Source organism: Excalfactoria chinensis, chromosome 6 (assembly GCF_039878825.1).
Source record: "Excalfactoria chinensis isolate bCotChi1 chromosome 6, bCotChi1.hap2, whole genome shotgun sequence".
NCBI classification, from domain to species: domain Eukaryota; kingdom Metazoa; phylum Chordata; class Aves; order Galliformes; family Phasianidae; genus Excalfactoria; species Excalfactoria chinensis.
The window spans coordinates 18,543,770-18,571,120 of NC_092830.1; the positions used below are offsets into that span (position 1 = coordinate 18,543,770).

At 35.8% G+C, this 27,351-nt stretch overlaps 1 protein-coding gene across 2 annotated transcripts in view; it reads right to left on the bottom strand.

Annotated features, from left to right (window-relative positions):
• Positions 1 to 27,351, bottom strand: part of ADK (adenosine kinase) — a 258,375-nt gene that overhangs the window by 183,195 nt on the left and 47,829 nt on the right. For both annotated transcript variants that reach the window (XM_072339917.1, XM_072339916.1), the window contains exon 4: positions 4,434 to 4,512. In XM_072339917.1, the coding sequence (XP_072196018.1) occupies positions 4,434 to 4,512 (79 nt within the window). The remainder of the gene's footprint in view (positions 1 to 4,433; positions 4,513 to 27,351) is intronic.

Consider the following 27,351-nt stretch of genomic DNA (forward strand, 5'->3'; position numbering starts at 1 on the left):
TAGACTTAATATAATGGATCCAATCACTTGGAGGGATTGCAAGAGCTCAGATTAAAGCAAGATGTCAGATATCATATTAGATATAAAGCCAAAATTTAATGAGACAAGTAAAGGTCAGAGTAGCAGCATGTTGCAGTTTCAACTTGATATCCCCATTCCTCCCTGTTCTTAAGTATACAACATAACTTGAACTTTAAACAGAAATCAAAACGAAGTATGGGTATAAGAGCATAATTCCAATGCAAAGATCACAACAAACAGCAAAGTTAAACATTAGTTTCTATTTCAGAAATTACTGCAATTTCTTTCATTATCTGTAGTCTTAATTTCCCAAACCACTATTAAGCGACGTTCAGTGATCAAAGCCTGGTTATTTCACTTCTACTACTTGAAAGTTTGAAGTTATTTTGAAGTTACTGACACACCCAAATAGTTGGCCAAGATAGAAGAAATTCCCATTGAACATGCCTAGCTGTAAGAGTGCCTCACAATGCATTACCTGCATTTTACTTCCCGATCTGAATTCCCACTGCATTCTGTATTGTACTGCACACAGAAAAACCCTCTACCATCATCCCTCTTTCCCTCTCCTTATTCCTTACTGTCTGTCGCTATTGGCACACTTTTCTATACAGTACTAAACATCTGAAAGAAAAGATATTTATTTCAATATAAATTTTCCTTAAGGCCTTAAAAGTACCCAATCTGTTCTACTTATCTTTTCCAGATGAATCATTTGAAATTAGTTAATTAAATTAGTTAACAGATGAAAGTAAACAATAGAAATCAATGGTAAGAAAGAAATGAGGGTGGGACAGTAAACAACACACAATCAGAGCAATATTGAGTTTTTTCATAACTCTTTTCTCCTTCCTAATTGCTTATTTCATATTCACTCAAACCATTTTGTCTTTTCCCTCACACACCTCCGTTTCCTTTTCCTCAGTTATTTCTGTCAGTATTACCCTCATCATATAAATTAATATTTCCAAGACATAATTTGCTGTTAATTCAAACTCATTAAGGAATGACTGAACTATAATCTCATTTCTTTTATCTTTTCATTTTTATGCCTGTTGCTGCCACTTCTGGAACACATCAATCACTTCTTTTTCTCTCCTCCTTCCTAAAGTGAGTTAGGTGAAGCCAAAATCATTCTGACTTCCTCACTCTTTAGAGGATCAACACATTCAAACAACACTGACATCCCAGAAGACTTGCACATAAACATCCTACCTCCATGGCTTTATTAGTGCACTTCTTAGATATTCCCTACCACCAATTTCAGGAATATTAAAAAAGTTGTATAAAAGCACTTATACAATACAATGCAATACACACACACACAAAAAAAAAAACAAACCTAGAGTGAGATATCAAGATTTCTCATCCCTTTATTTTCAATTCTCTCAATTTTTAATTTATCTTTGCCACAGGTTCATTCTTGATTGGTTCCTTTCCTTCCTTACACAGAGCTTGCTTTCTGATGCATGTTTCTCTCTGCTTCTGCATTACTTTTGCAAATATCTTTTCCATAGCACTTTATTAGAGTGGAACATCTTCAAAATCAATTTTATTTTCCTCCCACATGCAGACCCTTTTTGTCTTTGACCCTGCCAAATTACCCTGTCCACATAATGCCCAACTAGGCAGGGAACATTCAGCTTTTTGATTCTCAGAGCGTTCTCCAACCGTAGTTCGCTCCTGCAGCACACTACACCTTCAACTTCTGTTCTACTGCAAGACAGTATTGAAGGAATATCAAGATTCCCTTTAGTACTTCACACATCCACTTCTTCCTTCAGGGCTGCACTGCAGATCTTTCTTTTCTGTCAAATTGCTAGAAGAACCTAAGTAATTCTTACTCTTCACAGCCTGACTGCAATATTGGTTAATTCTTTAGATGCTTCTTCAATCATAATTTCCACTGTAATTGCCACATCAAATCTTCAGTTCCCAAAATCACATTCCATGATTTAAGCCTCATTTTCTTCCTATTTTTTTTCCGTAACACGGAGCTTTTTCCTACTATCTTCTTATTACTCTTATTCTTACCATCTTCTCACCATCTCAAATCTCTTTTACGCGATAAATACACTATCTCTAAGACTTCTTAAAGTTGGCCTATGCATTTCAGGAACTGCCTTTGAGTCATCCTCACTATCCTCGCTCTTTACAGACATGACAGAAAAATGTTGACTTTACCAAAATAAATAAATAAATAAATACAAGAATGTATAACAGAAGTGACAACCACCACACAGCGTGTAAGCAGCTTATGGACTGTTTCACTGTTCCAATTGCAACAAATTAAATATTCTAAGTTTGCCATTCTGCCTTTGGTAATTTTGTTTCAACACAGTGCTACTTTTCTGACCTGAAAGCGGTAGATGATTTGAAACAACTCAGTGACCACATTTATTACCTTCTTCTTAAATTCTTGTGTTTGTTGTTTCTTTTTAAATTCCAATCCTTTTATTAACTGCTGTCTAATTCTCCTACTACAGTCCTTAATAAAACTCTATTGCCATTCTGAAATGAACTTTAGAAAATAAAAAAATCAGTTGCCAGACCTTTGAGGCTCTCTGTTCACTTCCCATTATTCTGCTCAAATTCTATTTCCTTGCAGTCACTTTTCCAAGGACACCTTCCTTAAACACGCCTTTAGTCTCATCAACTTATAAACTCTCAAACAAAATGTTGAGTTTGTATCTTAAGGTTTTTTTTCAAGCACACTTTCACCATCATCTCCCTATAGGGTATAACAAGCTGAGAAGTTAATACGAGTTTTATTCTTAGGATATCATCTTGCAGAGAACCTACAATGAACTTTGAGTGCAGCTGCCTCAGCACTCTGAACTTAAGATTCATTAACCCTCTACTTCTCAACCAACAGTAAGGCTTCTTGAATGAATCTTTGCTTTTTCCTGGTACTTTAAATAAATATGCATTTAAGTTATAAAGTTTAAGACGATTCACACGCTTATCCCCTCTCCAATATTCCAATGAATCTTGATGAAAAAATTCTGGTTTCAATTTTTGGTTTACATTTCAGTGTTTTTTCCTTGTCCTCGCATTTCTTCTTCTGCCAAAGCTTACTGGATAACAGCTTCTTTTAAGATTTCCAGAATTCCTTTCTCTCTCTCTCTCACCCTTCTATCCATCATTTTAAAGCCTCTTAGTCATGTTATGTTATTCATGCACAACTGTTTGAAGTTTCAATCTTATTTGAAACAAAAACTAGGAGATGACAACCCTTCTGGAGACAAATTCAATTCCAGATGGCAACTGCAGCTGAATGAGGTCCCAACTCAGAGCCAAAGTAGAGAGAAAAGTTCACTGACAAAAACTTATCAGTTTAAAAATGGAGCACTGAGTTAGAAACCCCCATGTTTCACCGCTTGAATCGTCTTTTTTTCCCTCCAATTCACATTATAATGGTTCTGCACACTTCATAGTGTAATAATTAAATAACATCTTGACAGCCAGACTAAAAGGCAGTAAGGTATCAAATATAGCTTAGAAATAAATTAGCTGAGGTCAAATAAGTCACTTTCAAGGAGTCACGCAAGAACAGGTCCAAGTTCTGTAATTCTGATTCTACCACATACATTTGCTTCTAATACTCTGCAATCTCTACGGATAAATAGAAACTGAATTTCATGACTCTGAACTAGTTGTTGCACACAACCTAAAAATAAACACAGTACTATACGCTTAATAGGACTGTGACAAAAGTCATGTTTCAATTATTAAAAAAAAAAAAAAAGCTAACTATATCTCAAAATCAATTCATCATTGTTGTTCATAAGATTCAGACAGAGAAAACATCTTCATATAAAAAAGCCCTGCATTTTTTTCTTTGATGGACAGGCATCCAAGTTCCTAAAGAATGGATGTGGTTTGCATCACAGAATGATGCAGGCTAAAACAGGCCTTATCAGGTCACAGCCCAACTCATCACTTAAATAAGGGCCATCTCTGAGCTTAGATCTGGTTGCCTCATGGTCACTTACAGAAACCTCCAAGCATTGAGATTCAAAAACTTCTCTGGGCAACACATTTAACCATTTTCTTTGTGCTTCATTTTCTAACTGTTGAAGGATTCCTCACTACGGTTTGGGGCCCTGTCCTTGCCATTTGCTATTACACTGTTTAATCTGTGAGAAGAACCTGGCTCAATATTTCTTACAACCCTTCCATCTCCCTTTCTAGGCACATTATAGCTATTAACTGTAATAGCAAGTGTTTGAAACAAAGAGTAAAACTTCAGAACAGATAAATTCAAAAACATACCAGAAAACACTGTGGGAAACAGAATCACATGGAGACATTAAGTAGCTCTCATTACAGGCACTGTACACAGTACAAAGCATCAAGTTAATTCAAACTCAGTACTCCAAACAATCAGTTATTTTTAAGAGAGAACAAACCTGGGCCACTTTGACAGAGTTTTGAGTAGAGCCACCAGCATGATATTCTACTTTGAACTTCTTCACGAGTTCTTCAAATCTGTTAAAAAAAAGAAAAAGAAAATTAGGGCATGATATCTGAAAATGATAAATTCAGATACTTTATCTGCCACAGAATTCAAGCTGAGGGCATCTATTTAGGCTTTGTCCAAACTACGAAGAAGTACATAATACCAAATGGTATTATTACCTTAAAATTCTAACTAAATACCTGAAACACATTAATTGAAACTCAAGTATGATTGCAGTGAACTTTCAGATTGACAAAATACATGATTGGGCACACAAGCATCTTATAAATGAAACCATTCAGATACTCATCCTCACTCATCAACTTAGAAGGTTAGTTAAGAACAAGCACCTGGGATACAATCTATTTTCACGTGAAATACTGCATTTTGACAGGTGAAGGACTTCTGTGAACCGATCTATTACTATGCTTAAAAAAAATAATAATCTCATGATGACCTTTCAAATCTTCAAGGCTGATATGAAAGCACAGAATTCTCCTGTATCATCCAGTTTTTTTTAGTTTTGAATATTAAAACAAAATGTATCAACTTTCTAGGCAAATATCTACCCTTGTACTTCAGAGCAACTTTAGGATTGAGACCACCCAGATAAAATTACATCCTTGCCAACGATACATTTGCGTCACAGATCACTGGCCACAGAACTAATCTTTTCACTAGTCACAAGTTATGGAAAAGCAAAATAAAGCAAAACAGGAAAGGAAACCGAAAGGAGGGAGATGTGGAGACTGCAGGGAGAGAAACTCAGCACAAATATCTCATCCTTCAATTTTTAAGCACACTTGAAAATGAGTAGATTAAATATCAAGATTAACATCCTCAGAAGACATTCAACTCAGGAGGAAGTTCTCCTCCAGGCAAGCTAAAAGGTTTAATGCAAAAATTTGCATATTTGAGGTTCAAAATGACCTTGAGGACAACCTTAATTAATAGTATGTTTGTCCTTTAAGGTCTACTAACATTAGATGTTTATCTTTAAAAATGAAGCTTTCCCCCTCTGAAGAACTACTATATTCCAGCATATTAATTTAGTATGTAGTAAATTAGTATTTAATTCTAGTATCTCTTTAAACAGTGACATTTTATCTCAGACACAACAAAAACGAATGCTACCTGTCAAACCTAGTTCTCCTCCCCAGAGCCCACATCTCCTTATAGCATCTGAACAGTGCCTTTTGGGACAGACTTGTTAAATAACAACTTGTTTATTTAGAAGACTTTAGTTTCCAATCTCACGTTACTCATAAGATCATTATTATTTCTACAATCATTTCCATTTAAAATATTTGAATAATGAGCTACTCACCCTAACAAACTACCAATGGGCAGGCAATTAGAAAGAACGAAGAACTAAATTACTATATATGCTTCTCACAGTTATCCACACTACTAATTATCCATCAATTCTATGTCGAGGAATTGAAACCTCAAATAGCAAGCAGTTGAAAGTGGAAAAAAATAACAAAAACCAACAAATCTTATAACAATTGCTTCTCAAGTAGAGAGACGCATAAACTGCCATGAACTAAGTTAGTATCTTGGCAGTATTTTTCCTTCAATTTAATTGACCTTTTCAACCCATTGGAATGCCTATATCACACAGCTATTTTTGCTTTTTTAATATATCAACAAGTATTCCAATTAGTATCTTAATTCTTTATCTAACGGCATCTAATGTTTCAGTGGCTTGATTACTAAGTGGCATGTTAAACCTTACATAGTATATTGTAATGGACAACATATAATAGAAGCTCTAAATTTAAATGACAGTGCATTTAAATAATTCATTTTTTAGTTTGAAAGAGTATCGATAGAATAAAATAGGCGGCATTTGATTTTGGAAACAAATGATGGAAAGAAATAGCTTTAAAATACCAGTGTACTGTCAAGATTTCAATGTTCTATTTATATAAGAAACAACATCAAAAAATTATTTTGCAATTATTTAACAGAATAAGACAAGCAAACAAGGACTGCTCTCATTCACTATTTCAGACAGAACATTGAAAGACATAACTCCCATTTCTGTGAATTAATGTAGTAACTCTATGCTTTTCATAGGCCATAATTTAAAAATAGAGCAAGATTTCATAAAAATGCAAGGTAGGTACTGTGGCACTGTTTCCCACTGCCTATCAAAAGGAAAACAGATTGTGTTGTTTTAATCCACAAGAGGTTGATAAATTTTTACCAAATATGATCCCAAAATTAAGACTGCCAATAGCCTTTTATCCTAAGGAAATGAAAATCTACAAATTTTTCAAGATGTCACAGTAAATGGCATAGGAAGCACGTAAAAATTGACTTTTCCATTGTCTGCTGTATGTCTGATCCACGAAGAGAAAGCTTTGTCATTCCAACATGCCTCAGAAACACGTTACCTGTTCTTTATAAAGTTCTGTAGGAAGGAAGTTCAACTGCAGAAGCTTCTCCAAGGCCCATGAATACTAAACAGAGTTTGTGTGTGTGCTTCAGGAGTAAGGCATTATGATACTTAAAATAATCCAAGAAAATTATTACCTCATGAGCAAAACTGAATAACACTTTTGTTCCTTGTACTACAATTGCTGGTCTTAGTGTATATCTCAAGGCTCTGCTGTACCCGTGACCTTTCCCTTGGCCTAGCAATATACCATTACCTTAAATAACAGAATAATAAATACCACCATCAGCGCCATAGAGAGGGGGCCCTATTTTTGGTACCACTAATGCGTTGACCACATTGCAGCCTATTTTAACAACAACAAGTTTACATTTGCAACAGCATGTGTTTTCAGCTGTGATACTCTTGATCAACTCTAGCACTGCCAAGGAGGATATGTTAATATATCGCTCAGTTATACTAGAGGCAATAGCACTTCTGTTAGTTGCTTTTTTTTTTCCCTTCTGTTTAAAAAGACAATTGGATCCTAATTCTATCTGATACTGAAAGGTAAGACTATCCAGTAACCTCACCTTTGAGAGAGCTCAAGTCTATGAAAAGAAGTGTAAGAAGGTAACAGAAGAAGCTATTACACACAAGGAAAAAAAAGCCAAACAAGTTATGTTTCTTGATGCTCCAGGAGGTGGAAGCATCCTTCTTTCTAGAAAGCACAGACTCCAGCAACAGATGCCATAACACAACTTCAGTCAAATCAGTGAGCTCTTATGACTTCCCCCAGCAAGTCCTCATGGTTTTTCACCTCCATCACTGCTGACACATTCACTGCCATGCTGAACATTTACCCACTGTGAGCATCACTATCCATCTCTTTGGTTCTCTTACTAAATTCATTATCCTTTCTCATACATATAGCCTCCTCAAATGCCCTGTTTTATTTCCTGAAGAGAAAACTCAGTACCTGCATTACCTCAAACTCAACTCTACTTTCAGAAAACAGACAAGACCTGGTGTAGCAAGTATCTCTTGGCAACCCAGCTCTGCCACTCTCCCCCTTCCCAAACCTTCCAAGTTGGAGCTGCTTCTCTTCATTTCCATGGCCCTGTAGAACATCACAGTATCAAACACACCATCCCTCATTTAGGATGTTCAGACTTGCAGCAGCCACGGAGCACAAAGCAGTCAATAAAAATATCTTTTCTCTGACTATCCCCCGATACCACTCAGTGTCCAGTTACTAGCGTTTCCTATGAACATTAGTAAATCTATTTTAAATCTTTCTTTAGACTATCTTTCACCAAAATGTCTACAGAAATCATCCAGAAGGTTGCATAATTTCCCAAGGCCATTCTCCAGCCTAACAGCAGCTCATCTCTAGCTTCCTTCACACAGAGTCCAAGGTTTTTTGGAGCTCTAATCTTATTCTCTGTCACACAGCAAGAAATAATCATGTTGGGCACATCATTACTAAATTGGTAATAAAAATAAGCACACGAAACATTTCCTACAACTGAACGCAGACTACATAAGGAAATGGACTAACGACAAGGTAAATTAAAGTAATGAAAGTAATGCCATTAAGTTTCTGGACACCAATTATATTGGTCTACAAAGGAATGCTTTCTGAAGACTAAAATGGTCATGGAATTACCGAATTTAACTGTCAGAGCTTTGGGAGAAAACTGCCTCTGATACATATGTCAGGAGCTAGTTATCTGCAAGAAGTAGAGAAATGTAACCTCATGTTTTCACTAGGGTATGCTGCCCTGGATATCTTTTGATATATCTGCTTATTACCTAAAAAGAGCTCAGTGGCATTCATCAGCAAGATGCTACTTTGTGGGGGGAAAAAAAATACATGTATATCAGCTGCCAAAGCCAGCTAGAAAAGAGAAAAAATAATTCTTGCCCATTTTGCTTCTGTATGCCAGATAACCTGATCATAAGAAAAAAATCTGCTTATTTTGAATAATGATAATCCAATAAATCCGGCGGGTTGTACATTTTTGCCTGGTATTATAAATACATTGAAAAATATTAAGATGAAAATCTCTTAAGTAATCAAGAAAAGGTTGCAAGTTGCACATAACTGGAGGTAAGTTGGAGCCACAAAGGCAAGCTTTGTTAATACCCCTAGAGAGGAAGGTAGACTAACAGATTATCCTTTCAAGCTATTGGATGAATTTTAATTAGATTTTAATTAAAAATCACAATTAATGGTGATTCTGACACATTTCCCAGATACTTATTTTTAGTTGCAAGAAGAGGTCATATTAAAATATGGCTGCAACTGAAGTGTTCAGCTGTGAGGAGAACCAGACTAATATACCAACAATTAGTCGTCTGATCCTTTTAATTGCTTTTTTTTTTTTTTTTTTTAAATCTACTTAAATCTTCACATTAAGTAATCTGTGACAGAATGTCGATGAAATCACTTCATAAATAAAAGATGAATTATGTGAGTGAATATCGTGTTATACAACCTGCTTTTAGAATACCAAAAGATCAGTAAAACTACATCAGAAGTTCCAAGTATCATCGCCATTTTTTAAGAAAGTATTTAAGGAATTAATCAACAGAAACCTAAACAATGCCAAACCTGCAACCCCACTGCCTTGGAGGGCATGGCTGAGGCAGTTTGCATACATCCGGACAAGCCTGTCCTCTGTCACCTTACACACTGCCTTGCAGCCTGGGCCAAGGCCTGCATTAGCCTACCACAGGCAGCCCCGCTGTCAGGCCGATGGGGCAGGCATGGGGGAAAAGCAGCCTGCCCCCACTAAGCTTGCATCCTGAAGCCCTCACCACTAAATCCTAAGTGAAACTTCATTGTGATTTAAAGAAGAGGTACTCATTTTTAGAACAGAATTTCGGGGCAAATACTGTGGGTAAAATAAAAGCAATTCGTACTTGCAAGAACGTACCTAATTTCTCTAAGTTGTACAACACAACATTCAAAGTTTGAATCCTATAAAAACAATTTTATATATGACTTACTTCATCCCCAGTCTTTTACATAAAGCCAGCTAAGATTGAGATGCATATATAATTGGTTGTTCTGGCTTAAAATTGGTCCTGAAAGAGCCAAAGTATTGCCTTTGAGAAATGAGGTACAATCACAGAGGTACATGAGAAAACTTTGTAACAGCTGCTTGGCAATGACTGCCTTTACCCAGAGCTAGCTCTTCTACTTATTAGCTTGGCACAGAATTAAAGAGTTCAGGAATGGGTAGGGGAATAAAGGGGAAGAATAAAACATGTTAAAAAGGAAGTATTGGAGACAGGTTAGCAACATGGACATATAACACAACGGAAAGCTAAATGTGTTAGGACGGCTACAATCAAATGTAGCAGATTGTCATAATTTTTTCTTGTATTTATAAAAGTTCAGAAAACAGTGACTCTTCATGGAAGTATTTACTGTTGCAAACTAGAATTTCACATAAAGTATTTTCCGAATCACCTCATCCAAACAAACAGCAAATGAAAATAGCCAGTAATTCCAACCAGGTTAGGATTATGAGTACCAAATGTTAATATATGAAAGAAGAAAAAAATGCATAGGCAAATTGCAAGATTCATAGCTTTGAAATATTTTACCACAAATGTTAGCGAGGTTGAAAAAAATGCACTTAAATGTCAGTTTGATAAAAGCCAAAAGAACATTTTCCACATGTGTTTGCATTTAGGCATATTGAAACAAGATGGAAAAAGTAACAGTCATTCAAACGTAAGGTTAAAACATCAGCTCTTAAGGATCATGATTTAAAGACTTTTCTCAAGGTAATTTTTTTTCCCTGTTTCTCAGCAAAGACTCAGGCAAATTTATGCAAGTGTTCGTGAAAAGCTCCTCTTATTCCAGATTATCTGGATATCTTCCCCCTCTACAATATCTGAAAAAATGTAGATGACTGCAGTCAGAAGCATCAGCCAACACAAGGCAAGCTGATATTTTGAAGCACTGTAGCAAAATAGAAAGAATAACCATAAATCTAAATTATTAAAAGATTGAATTTCCAACCATTGCTGAATGCCACAAATACATTTACACAGAACACATTCACAAACCTTAAAACATGCCTATTATGTACAATTACTATAAGAGAAGGTCAAGGAATATTGACAAAACTTGCTCCCTATTAAACCTCTAATCAAAGCACTTAAAGGAAAGTTTCAACCTGAAGACAGGTAATCAGAAATACTATCAGAGAATTTCCATCAATTCAATAATTGAGTACAAGTTAATACTTCGCCTCTGTATTGTCTTTTTTGAAATACTTTCTAAGTGATTGGCCATGACCAAAAAAATCTTGTCAATACACCCATGGATTCACACTGCAGTACTGTCACAGTGTCCAGAACCAGAAATAGCTAATTTCCCTTATATCTAAACAGTGAGGGTCGGAAGACATTGCAGGCTAGGGAAAGCATCTACCTCCTTCATCCTTGGATGCAGTAAGTTACATTCTGGAGCATTAAGGAACAAGTTCATTTCTTTGGTTATTTCTTGGTTCTATAAAAGAAGTGTATATGCTTGGCCCTGATGTTCTCTATTTTCGAGGGATACTTAATGCCTAGAATTTTTTTGTCATTTTCTCTTTGTTCCTAGAAGTGATAAGAGAATACAAACCCTCTTGGACCTACTCTTAAATTCCTTGTGCCCAAATTTTCCTACTAACCAATGGAATGGCAAGTCATTTATCAAATTAGAAAGTACTATACTTCTTAATTCTTTTAATATCAATACCTTCATATATCCCACACAATAAATACTCAGGAAGTGCTTTTTAAAATAAGACTACATTTACAAAATTAAAAGCAAATTAAAGAACATAATCTTAATTATGCAGTAATCACAAGAGACTGCAGTAGATGCTTTCCACTTGGCTCTGCAGAGACCAGGTGTTAACTGTCAATAAATCTTTAGTGAATGCTAATTGAAACTGCTGCTTCACAAGCATCAACTTACTCCAGCTCACATCAAAGCAAAAATTTGTTTAACTTAAAAGAATATTTGCCATGAATATTTTAATATTAAAAGCATTCAGTCATCAAACAAGAGATCTTAAACCTTATCTTTGCTACAATTTAGATTATCTAAAGCTGCAGTGCAAATCATACTAAGCTGCCTATAGAGAGCTGACAAAGAGAGAAATGTGTTCACACTTGCACACTTAGCAGAAAGAAATATTTCATTGCAGTATTGCAGCAACTTTGTAATTTGTACTTTTATCTATAAATACATCAAAATGGGAAGAAAGTTAACCAAGTTGCAGGGTATGATTCTAACTGAGTCAATAAAATATCAAAGTTTCACAGACAGCACTGTTTCAAAAGCTAATTGCTTCCATACATCCATCAGATCAAGCATTTATCTGAGTAATACTGTCTTTCTACTAACACAAAGTTCAAAACAATAGTGAAAGTTGCTAACCACACTCTAAATCAGTTTTATGCTTACAGCATAAATGGCCCATGTCAATTAAGCTATAGTGCTAAAATATTTTTTTCTTCACTCCATGTGCTATTTTAAATTACTTTCAATTAGTTACTCAATCAGTATATTTAAACCAAGAAAACATTAAAAATACGTAAGAACATTTCAGTAGTCCAAGACAAAAGTATACGTTCATTATAAGCTATTAGCATGCAGTGAACTATAGTGATTGTCCTCAGGACCAAGCAAGATGAGTGCAGAAAACCCTACTTTCAATGCCACCAATAGTAAATTCCTGAAAAGACTTCTATTTCAGTTCTCTTTGACCTTCCTGTTTCACAGTGCAGCTCTGTCTAGAATACTCCTTAAGACAGTCACCAACTGACAGTGAGTAATAACATGAATTTCTTTAACTCAAAACCACAGGCAATGCTTATTATCACAAGTACATGCACTCCCAAACACATTTCCTTTCTGTAAGTTTTTGATAAGCAAATAATCACATGTCCAAACCTTTATTTTCATTAGAATGCACCAGAGAAGGAATCAGCTGTTTATTGACATCTTAAGCACTTCACACCAGGGGAGATTTAGAAAAGAACTGAACTGTTGGAGTAACAGTAAGGAGTAAAGTGGGAATGCATTGCTTTCACTTTCAGAGAATACAAAAACCTCCTGGCACTCCTATGAGCAAAAAGAACGTATGCTGGTGTGATGACATCTGACAACTGGACATGTAGAACAGTCTGCTACCCAGGAACACATATAAACTGCCTGCCGTGAAGGCAATTAAATAAGCATCAGCATGTGCACTCAAAGCAGCTATAAGCAAACAAGACCAAGGTCTGGAGGCAGTCTAGCCACAGCAGCCTAGAGTTTAGAAGGGGCAACTCTTTCTGCAAAAACACAGGATACATTTTCCCCACACTAAGTTCCACGCTGCTGCTGTAGCTGAACTCTGATACTTCAGCCAGCTTACTTAAAGGTATCTCAAGTGTCCCTACCACAACATTGTTGCCTACCATGCATACACGTTTCTAAAACACAAAATATTTATCTTCACTAACCCACTCTAAGGCTTGTGAGTTACTTAGTATCAACCCCAATAATATAAGAATAATTAGACTTAATTAGTTAAACATTTTGTACAGTGATCACAGCAACGTGATAAAGATGAGTTAAAAACAGCGTGGGCTGAAGGCTCAAGAGAGACGAATAATGCACAAACATTTCACTAAAAAAGATAAAAAAGGTTATCTCAATAATTGATACAGTTGATAATTGAAAAAAGAAAACTCAGATAAATTATGGATGGCGAGAAGAAATTATTCTAATTATGGCCAACCAAACAGCAAGTTCTCTTCATACTCTAAAAAGGATGTGTATACAAAAGAAGCCAAACACATCAGCTGTAAGTAGCATTAGAGATGCCAATATTGATAAGAGCTTGATGCTGAAGCCATTCTTAACATTATTTCCTTTATGCCACTGGGTTTTGTTGGTTTGTCTCTTACATAGCCCTCATTCAAATGAATCACCTGCACTACTGAATTCTGCAATTTCAAGAGGGGAGAAAAATATATATATATGAAGCAACTGAATTAATAACTATGATCAAATGCCCTTAATTACATTAAGCTTTCTAGCTGAGTGGCACTATTTTCACCTATGAAACAAAGCCTGTGTTGTATCAACACAAAATCTTCATATTTGGAGAGAAGAGGTCATCACCAAGGGAGAGACTATAAAATGTGCAAAGGAAAAACCCACATTACATATTCATCAGCAGAAAGCAAAACAAAAACCCAGGATAATCCTTAGAAGTACATTGAATACATCAGAACTACACTGAATATTGATAATTTTTGGGTTCTCTCAAATACACAAACCCTATATAAGGCTTTATATAGTTAGAATCAAATCGGTAATATGTTCATATTTCAGGAGATATTGTTCTGAACTAAAAAGCAAGCAGGTACTTCCTCTCTCTCTGCAAAAGGTGACCATCTTCAATTAACCTTTTTTTCTCAAAAATGTTTTCCTCTTACACCATTACCGGGCTCTTTATCAGTATTCCAGTATTTCTGATATTTATATACATCAAAATGAAATAATAATCATAATAACTGCATGCTTATTCTTACAGGGAGGTGATAAGACTCCATTTCAACATATTTTCTAGTCGAAGCCTTAGTTACTTGACAGAATATCTCCTGCAGAGATTAGCCTATTATTATTTGCTACAGACCCGCTCAGAAAGCAAGAAGCCCATTTTCTCCAGATGACTCATTAACAAGCACGACAGAATGAAGTGTTCCAGCCTGAAATGCCAACCGCTAAAAATAACTCATCCTACAGCCTATGACAATTCAGCCCAGCTCTTCACTCCATAGGCACAATCTCAGAGGGTCACCTTTTGGAGAAGAATTAGCATATGCAATGAACAGGGAAAGAAACGATAAAAATCACAAGTTACAAAAAAGCTGCAGGGGAATAGTACTACATAAAACATTTCAAAAGCAATGTTCCAAGCAGCACTAAAAGACTAACTGCACAGCAGAACAATAATTCATGGCCTGAAAGAAACAACCCAAACATTTGACCCAAATACAGCAACACAGAAAGTCTCCCTCTGATTAACCACTCATTTAACCTCCCCCATCTGTGTATACTCTGCCACTATGAACAGTACAAAGCATATTTAGTGATACCCTGCATTAGTCTCCACGCTATTATTAAGAAGCTTGTGTTCAGTTGTTAAGTTTCACAGAACCACAGCAGCTCTCGTGGAACAACATTCCTAAAAAAAGAGCAGTTCAAAATAATTGTGCATGAAAGAATATATCTCCCCTCCCAAGAGGGATGGAATAAAAGAAGATTTTTTTCTTTCCCTCAACCTTACAAAAACATATTACTTCATGTTTACGAAGTATCAAAATATATGGAGATGGAAAAATGGGAGCCCAGATGCTACAAAGCACTGAGTTTTCATATCTATGTCTGGAAAGTTACTGGAACAAAGCACCAGTGCATAAGCACCTGGCAGTTAATGATCACTCAGCAGCCATTAATCTGATGTCAATATTTTCTTTACAAATCAGTATGCATTTCCTACTTCAATAAGAACACTGATCTAGCAAACAACAGAAGAAATGTAAATATATCTCAACTTAAAATGTACTTTCCGGATTTTCTCACGTGCCATTCTCATAAGCAAATTAGAGAAACGTGAAATCCAACTGCATGCTTTTAACATAGCATACTTGTAACACCACCAATCAAAACTATAATTTTATACATAATCAAATTAAATCTTCATCTCTCAGAAGATTACGAGTATCCAGCTGGTCAAGAAAGAGTAGCAAAAGTATAAGAAGGCCATGTCAAAAATCCTTCCAAAACTGAAGTCAAAAAAGGGGACTGCAAACAAAGCTGTTCATCCTGACATTCCAGGTAAGAACAACCAACCAGTTCTAATGAGAAAATTAAAGTTTCAACTTAATACTTTAAATATGAACAGTTTTTTTCTTCTGTTTCTGCTGACGTCATACACCAAGTAGGGGAATAGAAACAGATTCAATAGAAGAACAAACTGAACAGAAGCAATTTGCAAAATAAAACAACACTGCAAATGGATGCTTTTTGTTTGGTTGGTTTTTCTTATTGTACGCCACGTAATTCTTTGAGTAAGATTATGAAATTTCTACTAAGGTACATTAACACCAAAAATTAAATGCAATTTCATATGTTCTAATTCAATTCCTACAAGTCTAATTCATTCCCTAAAAATCTAAGTTGGTATATCATAAGAGTCACCACAAAGTGATAAATTTTATACCAGAGGTTTCAGTTTTAATAAATAGTTTGATATCACAATGAACTCTTTAATTTGTTTGCTTGAACAGAGCCTTTTCTTAGTGGGTAGGAACAAAGCAGCTTTGAATTACAAACCATGTCCTGCAGTCAGTAAAACTCATGAGGTATTAATTTACAGTTTCATATGTGATCAATTAAACTGTATGTGAAATCTTAAACATCTTTAAAAAAAAAAAAAAATACCCAAACACCACAAATAGCTCAATAAGATTTTTTCAACAGTGCTTTAACAAAAACCATACAAGATTAACTTCTATTGTCAAAATAGAGCCAAATGCAAGTTGTGTTTAAAGCCCACACTCCAGTACCCAAACAGCACTGAGATGTTATCCTTCAGTATTATCTAGAGGAGTCAATTCATAGGTAACAAATGCAGTCTCCAAAACAACTTTACCCCAATTTTTAACTCATTCAAGAAGAATAATTTTAAAAGTACATTCAATAAAGAAATACATTCAAGACAAGCATTAGGAAAATACATGCACGTTCATTTATGTATAAAAAAGTACATGCAACAAATATACAGGTTTTCTGCTACAGCGTATAAATCTGTATCTCTAACTCTCTATTTAATAACAGATGGCAGTTAAAATCAAGTGGAAATGGACTTGTCTAGAATCGAAGCACTGACAGCTTACATTCCTATGTTCCTGGGTTAACAGCAACTACGTTGTGGCTTTATGCCACATTCAAAGGCACAGCTTCTTTCTGGAGGAGACAATTTAGCAGTAATATGTAATTGTGGTCCAGTGTGTATACTGAGAACATCTGGCATATCTATATTTCTTTTAACACTTACATTGATAAAATGCTTTTATTTTTAAGAAGCAACTTGATATCACTTATAACTTAAGTGCTGAGGACCATCTATTTTACAAAATATTTTCTTTGTTTATGATTTTCCTTGTTCATTTCTCATTCATTATAGAGATTGTAACGCTAAGCCTTAAATACAAGTCCATTATGAAGTCCATCTATGTGAATATAAAACATGTAAGAACATAAGGAAAGTTCTCTATGATTACTACAATCATAACTTTAAGTAGCTAACACTCCTCAAACTTATAGAAATACATACTCTGAAAATAAAGGATGTAGAAGATATTAGTCCTGGAAGTAATTTAAAACTCTATGACAGTTTTTACCAAAGGTTTAATTTTGTTTTGATTTTCTTTTGGCTTCTATATAGAACTAAGGAAGTAGACTTCTTAATACATAAGCACAAGCACTAGGAAATCAACACAGATCATGACTTAACCATCCTTTTAGTATCATAAAACCACGGACAATGACTTAGGGGATACTTTTCAATGACATGCAATGAGAGTTACTGGAATGCTTTACAGAATATTCTCATGCACCGTGGCACATGAAAATTAACTTCCAACACACTGCAGTACATTCATGTTTCCCATGTTTGTGAGCGTGGATTTATCACTGGAGTGGTCTACTCCAATGTGGAAACAGTCAAACCAAGACAAATGCAGTTTAAGCTATAACACAATGCAACTTGAGTTTGTTCCAAAAAATAACATGTATTAAATTGTATTCATGATGCATAAAAACACTTGGCTAAAATCAGTCTGAGTTTCAAAGTCAAACACACTAAAAGCTGTGAAGAGCTGTCTCATCTTTATGTACACTACTTTCTGAGTTTCATCTCCCCTTTAAAGCTCTTGCTCCTATACCTCCTATATAAACCACTTATGAAGATAGAACTATGTCACAAAATACTGCTGAAAAAGTTGATAATTTCTACAGTGAAGCAACTGTGTTCAAGTATAAACAAATGTATTTTCATAAAATCCCACCAAGATAAAAGGGTATAATTATCTTCTTTCTGCAGGAGCAAAGGTAAGAAAAGCATACCCAGGAATCTGCAGTGTTCAACTCAATATGCTTAGGATCTGTTTTTCTCAATATTCAGTTTTATCTAATACTTTATGCACTCTAAATTTAACTCCCATTCAACTCCTTACAGTTGTATGTATTCAGTAAACGATGAATACAAGTCAAACACTTGGAAAAAGCCATCTGTGAACATTACAAAATTTACATAGAAAACCGGAATACAATTTTCCAGGGGAGTATTCAATTCTGCTGTAAAGGAACTCTGTCATCACTTTCAACTACGTCTTTCCTCATTCATCTGCACACAGTCCATCTTCCCAAGTGTATGACACCCTATAGACAAAATCATATTTTCATTACACCGCCACAATTCTTCTCATATTTTGCTCTGGCTGGTTCTATGAAAATATGTGTATAATCATATTGCCAAAGACCACTGACATAAACTCTAGTTACCTAAACCCAGGAATTTAAGTCAATGTACTTTAATAGATATGACAGTAACGGCGTGTATAAACTTCGCTGTTCAACTTTAATACAAATCAAGGTGTATTACTTCTAATCACTTTCAGAGACAGCAATTAGGTACATCAACATGAGAAAGTTTTCCCAGAAGTAAGCTTCTGTTTAAAAAAAAATGTCACAAACACACTACAATCACTGAGATATTACATAACATTTGATGGCACATTTGTCAGCCTAACATGAAGAAAGGACATGTTATTTCCAAACAATTAATTACAAAATATCACTTCATAACACATCCTGAAAACAAGACGCTATGTACAAGATAATCAAAGCAGTTTTGATAACCTTTTTATTGCTCCAGTTTGATTTCCAGTAACATAATACAGAAGTTAAACTTTGATTGGCAAAGATTGTTAAGTTAAATCTAACGTTCACAAACTAGAAAGCTCTAAAATGTTGTCCAGCTGTCTCCTGAAAAGCTGCTGGTATCCCTCCGAACTACTGTCTTCCTATATGCCTTCTACTTAGCACAGGAAAGTGACAGCAATGGCAGACAATCCCTACTCCATCTCATACAAGACTTAAATGAAGATTCTGGAAGACAATCAAGTAAGCTTTCAAAGCCTTCGCTGAAACTATCTGCATTTAAGAATTTTTCAATATGCATTTGATCAGAAAAATCCTGAGCATGGACTGACGAAAGCAGACACACCAGGAGAAAAATTCTGATCATATTTTTTTCTATACCTAAACAAGCAGAATCTTTTATTAATCTCATGATGTGTGCCATCCAGAAGAGCAGACTTAAGTATAGTTTCATGTGTTCTCTAATTTTCTGGTAAGCAATGCATTCCAGAAGTTTATTCACAACCTAATTCTTCTCCTGCCTTTTCGCTCGGACCAAAGAAATCTGAAAACTTATTGTTCAAAAGGACAGCATGATACCACTTCATTTTTTACTCAACTTAGTTCCTACCTACCATCTTAATTTACGAAGCGTTTGTTGAAGTGTCTTATTTCCCTTTAACCATTTTAAGTCTTACCACCTAGAGCAATTTATCTGCAAACTTTATCTAATATTATTTGCTGAGTTGTCTCTTCATTAACAAATTTATTTCTACAAGTTTTTTTCTTCAAGCCTTCATTTTTGAGACACTATCAGTTTTCCACGGCATGTGTATTTTTGGAGAGAGCTGCATCCCGTAACTCACAAACATAGCGGATTCTCCGAGTGAAAGACCTCAGTAGGCAGTAGACTTTGGAAAGGCTAAGGGAAAAAAGAACCTGCCGATAGCCTCTGTGAAAAATCCCAGTAGCTTGAAAAAAAGCCTCTTTCCCTCATGGCTAGCCTCACTGAAGCACTTTACTATAACATTCTGACCAATAAAGAATTTACCTTCAGAAAATAAGATGTCAGATGCCAAATGGGCAATTATTTCCATCTCATTCCCCAGATGCCAGTCACTGCCCCTCACACACAAGCACACTCCCCATAGTATGTCCATCCTTTCAAAAGAGTCCTTCAATACAGGTGGTCTGCAGTGGCACAAGCAGAACGATCAATGAATTTACTCCCATTTTAACAGAGTTTAGGCACAACCGCATCATAAGGACTATCTTATCAGTAGATCTTCATACCTACATTACAGTGCTGCTAAAACACCATGTGCCATAACTGATGGGAAGGTGTGATTATGCCTTTCAGAAGTAGTGTTTATTCTGACCTCAAAAATGCATTCTCATTAGCAAGATGACTTGATTAAATATACAATCAATTTTCATTTTCCATTCATTTCACTTTTCATTACTTATTAATTAATGGTTTAAATTGGTTTAAACTGGTTTAATTACTGGTACTGTTCAGTATCCATTAAAAATACACTGTTTTGTGACTAGACTTCATCTACATCTGGTATTCCTTAATGGCATTTGCAAAACTTCAGACACTGGTAAGATCAGCAGCAAAGTTGAAGTTGTACAAATAGTTACACAGGGGTAACACATTTGAAGCCTAAACAGAATGGCACATAGCTGACCATTAGCTTTCAGTTTTCTTACCACCAAGGGTACTGTAACTTCAGCAAATTCAATTTGCAACTAATCAGTTAAATAACATTAGAAAAGAGAACTGCACATATTAGATAATGAGGAATAGAATTTGGATTAATAACCATGAACTACTTAAATGTATTATATTATTATTATATCAGTAATTCCAGCTCTTAACAATAATCTGCTCACAAAAAAAAACTACTTTCAGTTATACTTCCCCATGGAACAAATGAAATCTTTTACAATACATTACTGATAAGAAAGCATTTACGTACACACTCTTTGGCACTGCAAGTTCTTTTATTTTCCTCCTATTTGAATGTACCTTATTTTTTCTAATACAGTAAATCTGATTAATGATGCACTGTATCAAGCTAAGCAGAATTAAATTAGTGTATAATTGATTAGTGTGTAATTGGAGTAGAGCTGTAGATTTACCAACTTTAATTAGGATGACTTACTACAGATGATTTACGTTATCATAATATAGAACAGAAAATAGAAGTATTTGGTTCATTAAAAAGCTTAATGTTAAGATCAGGTGGGCAACCTTACAGATTAGAGACACGTATAAACTAATGCTTTGCAAAGTTCTTTAAGACAAGTAGATCATAATAAGCTAAGTCCTCAAAGAAAGGCAAATTGCTGATTAACCTTTTACCCTGGATTTCCTAAGCAATTAGACTGTTTATACTGATGTACTATAATAGACCATCTAACAGAGGAGGATAAATCTACAATGCTGTACAATTAAACATCAAAATCCTTTTAGACAGTACACAGCATTACCAGACTTGTAACAGAAACATTATTACTGTTCTCAAAAATGAATAAAATTACCTCTAGGACTGAACACAAAGCATACGCACATTCACTAAAGCAGCAGAAGGAAATAAGCAGCAGCATCGCAGCTACCAGACTCAGTCCATGTTGTCTTATTACTCCTTTAGATGGTAACTCCAGTCTAGACAGAAGGAATAACTGCACATTCCCTTGAGTACCCTGCCACAGTAATTACGTTCATTATCTTGCATGCTAACAACAAAGATATAATAATCTACCAGTGAATAATTCATACATTGTCAAATCCCTCTATGATGTTCATTGCTAATGGTACTTCTTACAGTGTAAGCTAGAATGTTATTTTTTAAAGATGTATTTACCACTGAAACAAGTCATTTCTACCTTCTTAACCATAAGCAAATGTAATCATAATTGCAAGCATCATTAAATGGTAAATCATTTAAATACATATTTTAATCTATCCTATTTTCATTTTATATACACAATATATTAGTAATTTTATACATTTATATAAAAATATGATAGGCCATTCATATTTAACTGTGATAGGTCATATTTTCATTATACATAATCATACATTATTTTCTTATCTATTTAAATGCATACCAAGCAGCCAGTGGGTAGCTACACAGATAACCATAAATCACAATTTTAATAGGTTAATTCTTAAAAGTTCAAATAACCAATGAGTCAAAAAGCTTTAATAAAGGCCACTGGTTCATTTCCTCCCTTCCATCTCTGATTCTTTTTTGTTTTAGTTCACTATCAAGATTAAAATATTTTTGCACCACTTTGACCTAAATAATTGGTATCTTTATCTTAGAAACATCAAATGCAAGTAAACGAGTACATGTAGCTTACCTACCTGTCTAGTATAAGCAGTCATTTCACTATGGTTCTATTAACACTAAACACAAAAAAAGTCTAGAATTTGCTTTCCATTTTCACCTGCTTTTTATAATTTCCTTTCATTAAAGCTGCTGAATTTAGCTTGGAAAAGGTAAAATGAAAGCATCCTAATCCCATTTCAAAAATCATCACTTCAGGTTTAGAGCTGACAAAACTTGTCTAACAACCCACACATATCATTTCATTCTCTGAATCAACGTGCTTAACTTCAATATCTTTAAAATGACGGAGTACAAAGCCTCTTCCATCATTCTTCCACCCTCTCCTCAAACTCCATACTGGACATTCCAGAATCCTTTAGAATCCTTTAACTGGCTAACAGCTTAATGCATGTAGGCATATTTTGTACTCACACAGGTTAGCACCAGAGTTGCTCTCTGCATATATGAAGTAACAAAACGATGATAAAATATAATAATAATTATGTTCTCATTTACTTTTGTTATGCTAATTACGAGCTATTTCAGAAAGCCCATTTGCACTACGTAAAAGCAAAACTAATCTTCTGTTTTGGGTAGACATGAAAGTTTATCCAGTTTAATTAGCCTCTGTAACAAACATGATTGTGGAAAAATAAAACACCATGACAGCACTGATGGAGAAATCAATGCAGAAGCTTATAAATCGTCAATACCGTTAAGAATTAAGAAAATATGGAGTTAAGTGGTTCTCAGCTCTCCCTCCCCTCTATTTCCAGGAATATTAATAGGGCATTCTGTTCTGTGCACCTCTGGCTGGCTCAGTCCTATGCAGTCTATAGTTTTAGTAAAGCGTAGTATTCATAGAATGATTCGGGTTGGAAGGGATCTTCAAATCATATGATTCCAACTGCACTGCTATAGGCAGGGACATGCCCCTTTAGACCAGGCTGCTTAAAGCTCCATCCAGCCTGGCCATGAATACCATCAAAGAGGGGCATCTATAACCCTGGGCAAACTGTTCCAACATCTTCACCACACTCACAGTAAATAATTTCTTCCTAATATCTCATCTAAAATTATCCTCTTCCAGTTTAAAGCCATTTCCCCTTGTCCTGTCACTACCTACTCTTCTAAAAAGTCCCTCCACAGCTTTTCTGTATGCGCCTTTCAGGTACTAGAAGGCTGCTATAAAGGACTCTTCTCCAAGTGAAGAGCCCCAACTCTCTCTCAGGGAAATGCCCTAGCCCTCTGATCATCTCTGTGGCCCTCCTCTGGACCTGCTCCAACAAATCCACATCCTTGTGCTGAGGGCTCCACTCATGTTAGCATGAGTAAGAAACTGGAAATTCAACAAACGCAGGTCCATTACTCATCATTTTAAGAACCTAAGTAACAAAAACCTCAGTACCAAGATATGCAAATTCAGTTGCACACTGAAGCATTTGAAGTTTAAGAGGACTCTAGATCAGATATCATACCTGAAAGGAAAAAATACATTGGTTCTCACTGCTGAGTGCTCTCTGTGGAAACAGAACTGCCTGAAGTCATTGAAAATATTCTACAATGAAGCACCATTTATCAGCATCATATGTACTTGGTCATCAGCGACTGGCATCCTTTCAAGACTGCTATCCTCTACATTTGTGCAATATCACTTTCTTTGATTCAAAACACTAAGCACAAATTCCAGCATGCACATTTCATCATGGCCTGTGCTTGCTCCAGAAAACTAGCAACAGGATTAGTTTATCCAGATCCGTATCTCTGAGAATTAAGTTTAGCAACAAAAAGAGCTCACATTTTCCTTTTCACACAGCTCTCCTGACTTGCTTACTGAAGCAACTCCACGATCTGACATATTCTCAAACATCCCAGCATATTAAATCTGTGATTTTTTCTTATCTACACACCACCTTCTTCCAAATACAAGATACCAACATACCATCCCATTCATTACAATTGGAAAAGGTACTTATTTGAAGGTTTTATTAAACAGACGTGAGGCTTGTTAACTAAAGCTTCAAAGAAGGCTAGAAAGGGAAAGAAATACAATTGTTAAATACATGACAGTTTGTGAATGCTTACTTTAACAAGAAATCCCGAAATCTTCAGGTAAGTTCAGCTTTAATGTGGTTATAGTGGTATTATCCCAGAACAAGCAGTAAGAGTCCTGTCACTACTCCTCCAGCACCACTGCTTCTCTGTTTTCTGCTTTATTATAGAAGTGCTCATGCTCCAGTCAGTCTCTAAATAATTGCTTTCCCATAACTAAGAGAAACTAGTTCCATTCTTGAATTATGAAATTTAGATCAATTTTCTCGCACTTTAAATCAGTGTAACTAATGGGATGATTTCAAATCAATTTGATGCATGTAATTTACAATAAGCACACATGCTCTTCCTCTGACAGGCTAACTAATACATTTTACAGTGACCTAACTATGATTACCACAGGAACTGAGACAAGTTAACAGCACTCAGCTATAACACATACTTGAAAAATGAAACAAACAGACAAAAAACCTCTAAACCTCCATCTTTCAAGAGACGGGGACACTGAGCAAACTCTTCATGTGTAGAACATAAAAGATGGAAGTGATGCTGCTCACCACAGCAATCCGAACAAACCACCAATCCCTTCTGAACCACCAAAGAAGGTCACTTTTTCATGCCTGGCCCCGTGCTTGGCAATTCGATACCTTGTGGTACTTTTCCCAGAAGTTTAAGAATGGGACTAATATCTCTTCCTAATTCAACAGTGATACAATGCTCACCAGAAATTCAAGCTTACTGTTAACCAGGAGATGGCAGACACGCAAAACAAACAGAACCACTACATGCTGAGGAATTAAGGAGCTGAAAAAGTTACAAATCCTATACACTAGAGAACCAGGCTTCAGTTCCAGATGCTTACATCTAACTTCAAAACAGAAGACAAAACAAAACCCAAAGGAACAAGTTGGGATTCTATCAGGACAGGAAATCTGAAGTGGAATTAACAGGCTTCAAAGTAAACAAATAGAAAATAAAAACAAAGCCTCAGAGAAGACAATAGATGCAGCATCTAACAACTTTCCTGCTGTTAAAAACACACATCACTTTCTCACATATGTCAAGAGCGAGGGCTGCAAATCCCTGCTGCTTGTTTTACTCAGAACTTGGGTGGTACCAACATGGAACTACTGTGCTTCTGTCTTTTGTTACTCCTATCAACATTTTTGCCATGTTACAATGACATTTATCTCTGAACTTTGTTTTACTTAATTGATTTTGAAAGCATTTAAGTAAATGACATCTAAGTAATGTAATTTAAATTAAAAATACAAGCGACAAAATCGTGCAATGATATTAAAGTCTATACACAAACAGTTGTGCTACTGCTGTCACATTACAAGCCCCAGATCTCCATTATATGTGTTTTTCTTAGACATCTGTCTTACAAAGGCAACTGTTTTTCAGTGACTTTACTATCATGCTGTCTTGTGTACCAAAAACTAAAGACATCAAAACATCACTAAATAGCAAAAATATGAAATATACAAGTGCTGCTCCAGAATTAATACCTCCTATATTATTATGTTGGCCCATGACATCAGAGCTGGATGTTGGTGGGATGGCAGTAGAGGCTGAACCTTCCCACTAATATCCCGTTCCATGCTGTTGCTGTGTGACAGATGGCAGCAGAGGGGCAGTCTGACACAATGGCATTTAACACCGAAGTGCTAATGAGGCAAAGGTGTGGAACTGAATTCTCCCATGCAGAAAAAAAATGGCACCCACCAACATTCATCGACAGTTTCTGAACATTTATGGAGTCCAAGCAGTGGATGTGAGCACAGTGAGGAGCGGGTGGTGCAGTTCAACAGTGGTGACAGCAATGTGAAAGACAAGCCATGTTCCAGACAGCTATGCAGACTTTTATGAGAGCATGCAGCTCTTGTTCACCCGGGGTAAAAAAACACAACTAATGGTAGTGACTATTTTTAAAAACATTGTTTTGTAGCTGAGAATTTGCTCTATCAGATAATATTATTGTGCTCTTCATATCTGTTGTAATTTCCATGGAAACAAATAGGTGGCATTACTTTCAGAGTGACCTACATACAGGCCATTTGAATTAAAGCACACTGTCCATAACTGTAGACAAGCAGAGACAATCCAGTCAGGCTCCAGAACACACACTGTGCAGAACAAGCTCCACAAAGGATACCTCCTCGTTTATGTTTGCCTGAACTGCATCCTATACACAATCAGAAGCCACCAAATGCCACGTCTTCCAAATAGGAGTATAGGGAAAATGATCAGTGTCCCTCAACAGTCAACAATTCTGGGTACAGAACGAAATTTTAACAAGGCTTTACATTCCTTCAATATTAAAAAATGCATGAGGTGACCTGAGTGCTCCCCACTGTGTTCCCGAACACACAAGAATGCCAAAATCAGATCAGATCTGCACTCTTAAGATTGAAATTTATTCCATACCTCTAAGCCTCAGAACAGCAATTTGTCAAATGTTAACTGCATGAAAATATCCCCAAATTTAAGAACAAGCGTTTCTAGTAGCTGGTACACACATTCCAGTCCAGCCCCAACTACTCTTATCTTTAACTCTCACATCAGTATTCTTTTCCAACAACAGTGTCTACACTTGTTTATTCCTCAGAAAAGATAAAAGCTTCCTTCACACATTACCACTGTAAGTTCAGAAGCAGCAGTTTCGTGTGTAGAAGTTTTTACCATCATCATCACAACTGTCCAGACAGCTGGATGGATACAGCATTGCTCCACACAGTCCAAGATCTAAAACCAAATTCAAGCATGCACACAGAGGGCTATTAGCAGAACCAAGCAATTGGCTGTTTTTATGAGGAAGCATGCACTGCATAGGTATTTCAGAGCATCTACCAGACGAGCTCTTGCCTACTCCAATAGCCTGAGTTCTCCAGCTGGAGCAGATAAGGCACATGCCTTCTTCTCAGTTTCACCCAGAAATAATTCAGCTCACGTGCTCTGGCTGCAACAGAAAGTCAAGTGCAAAAGTGGGGGAAGCTGGAAGCTACAATTCAGAAGTAGAAAAAAAACAAACAAGATCATTACACCTGCAGAAAGCATTTGTTCAATTAGCCCAGGCAGCACCCAAGTTAACCAA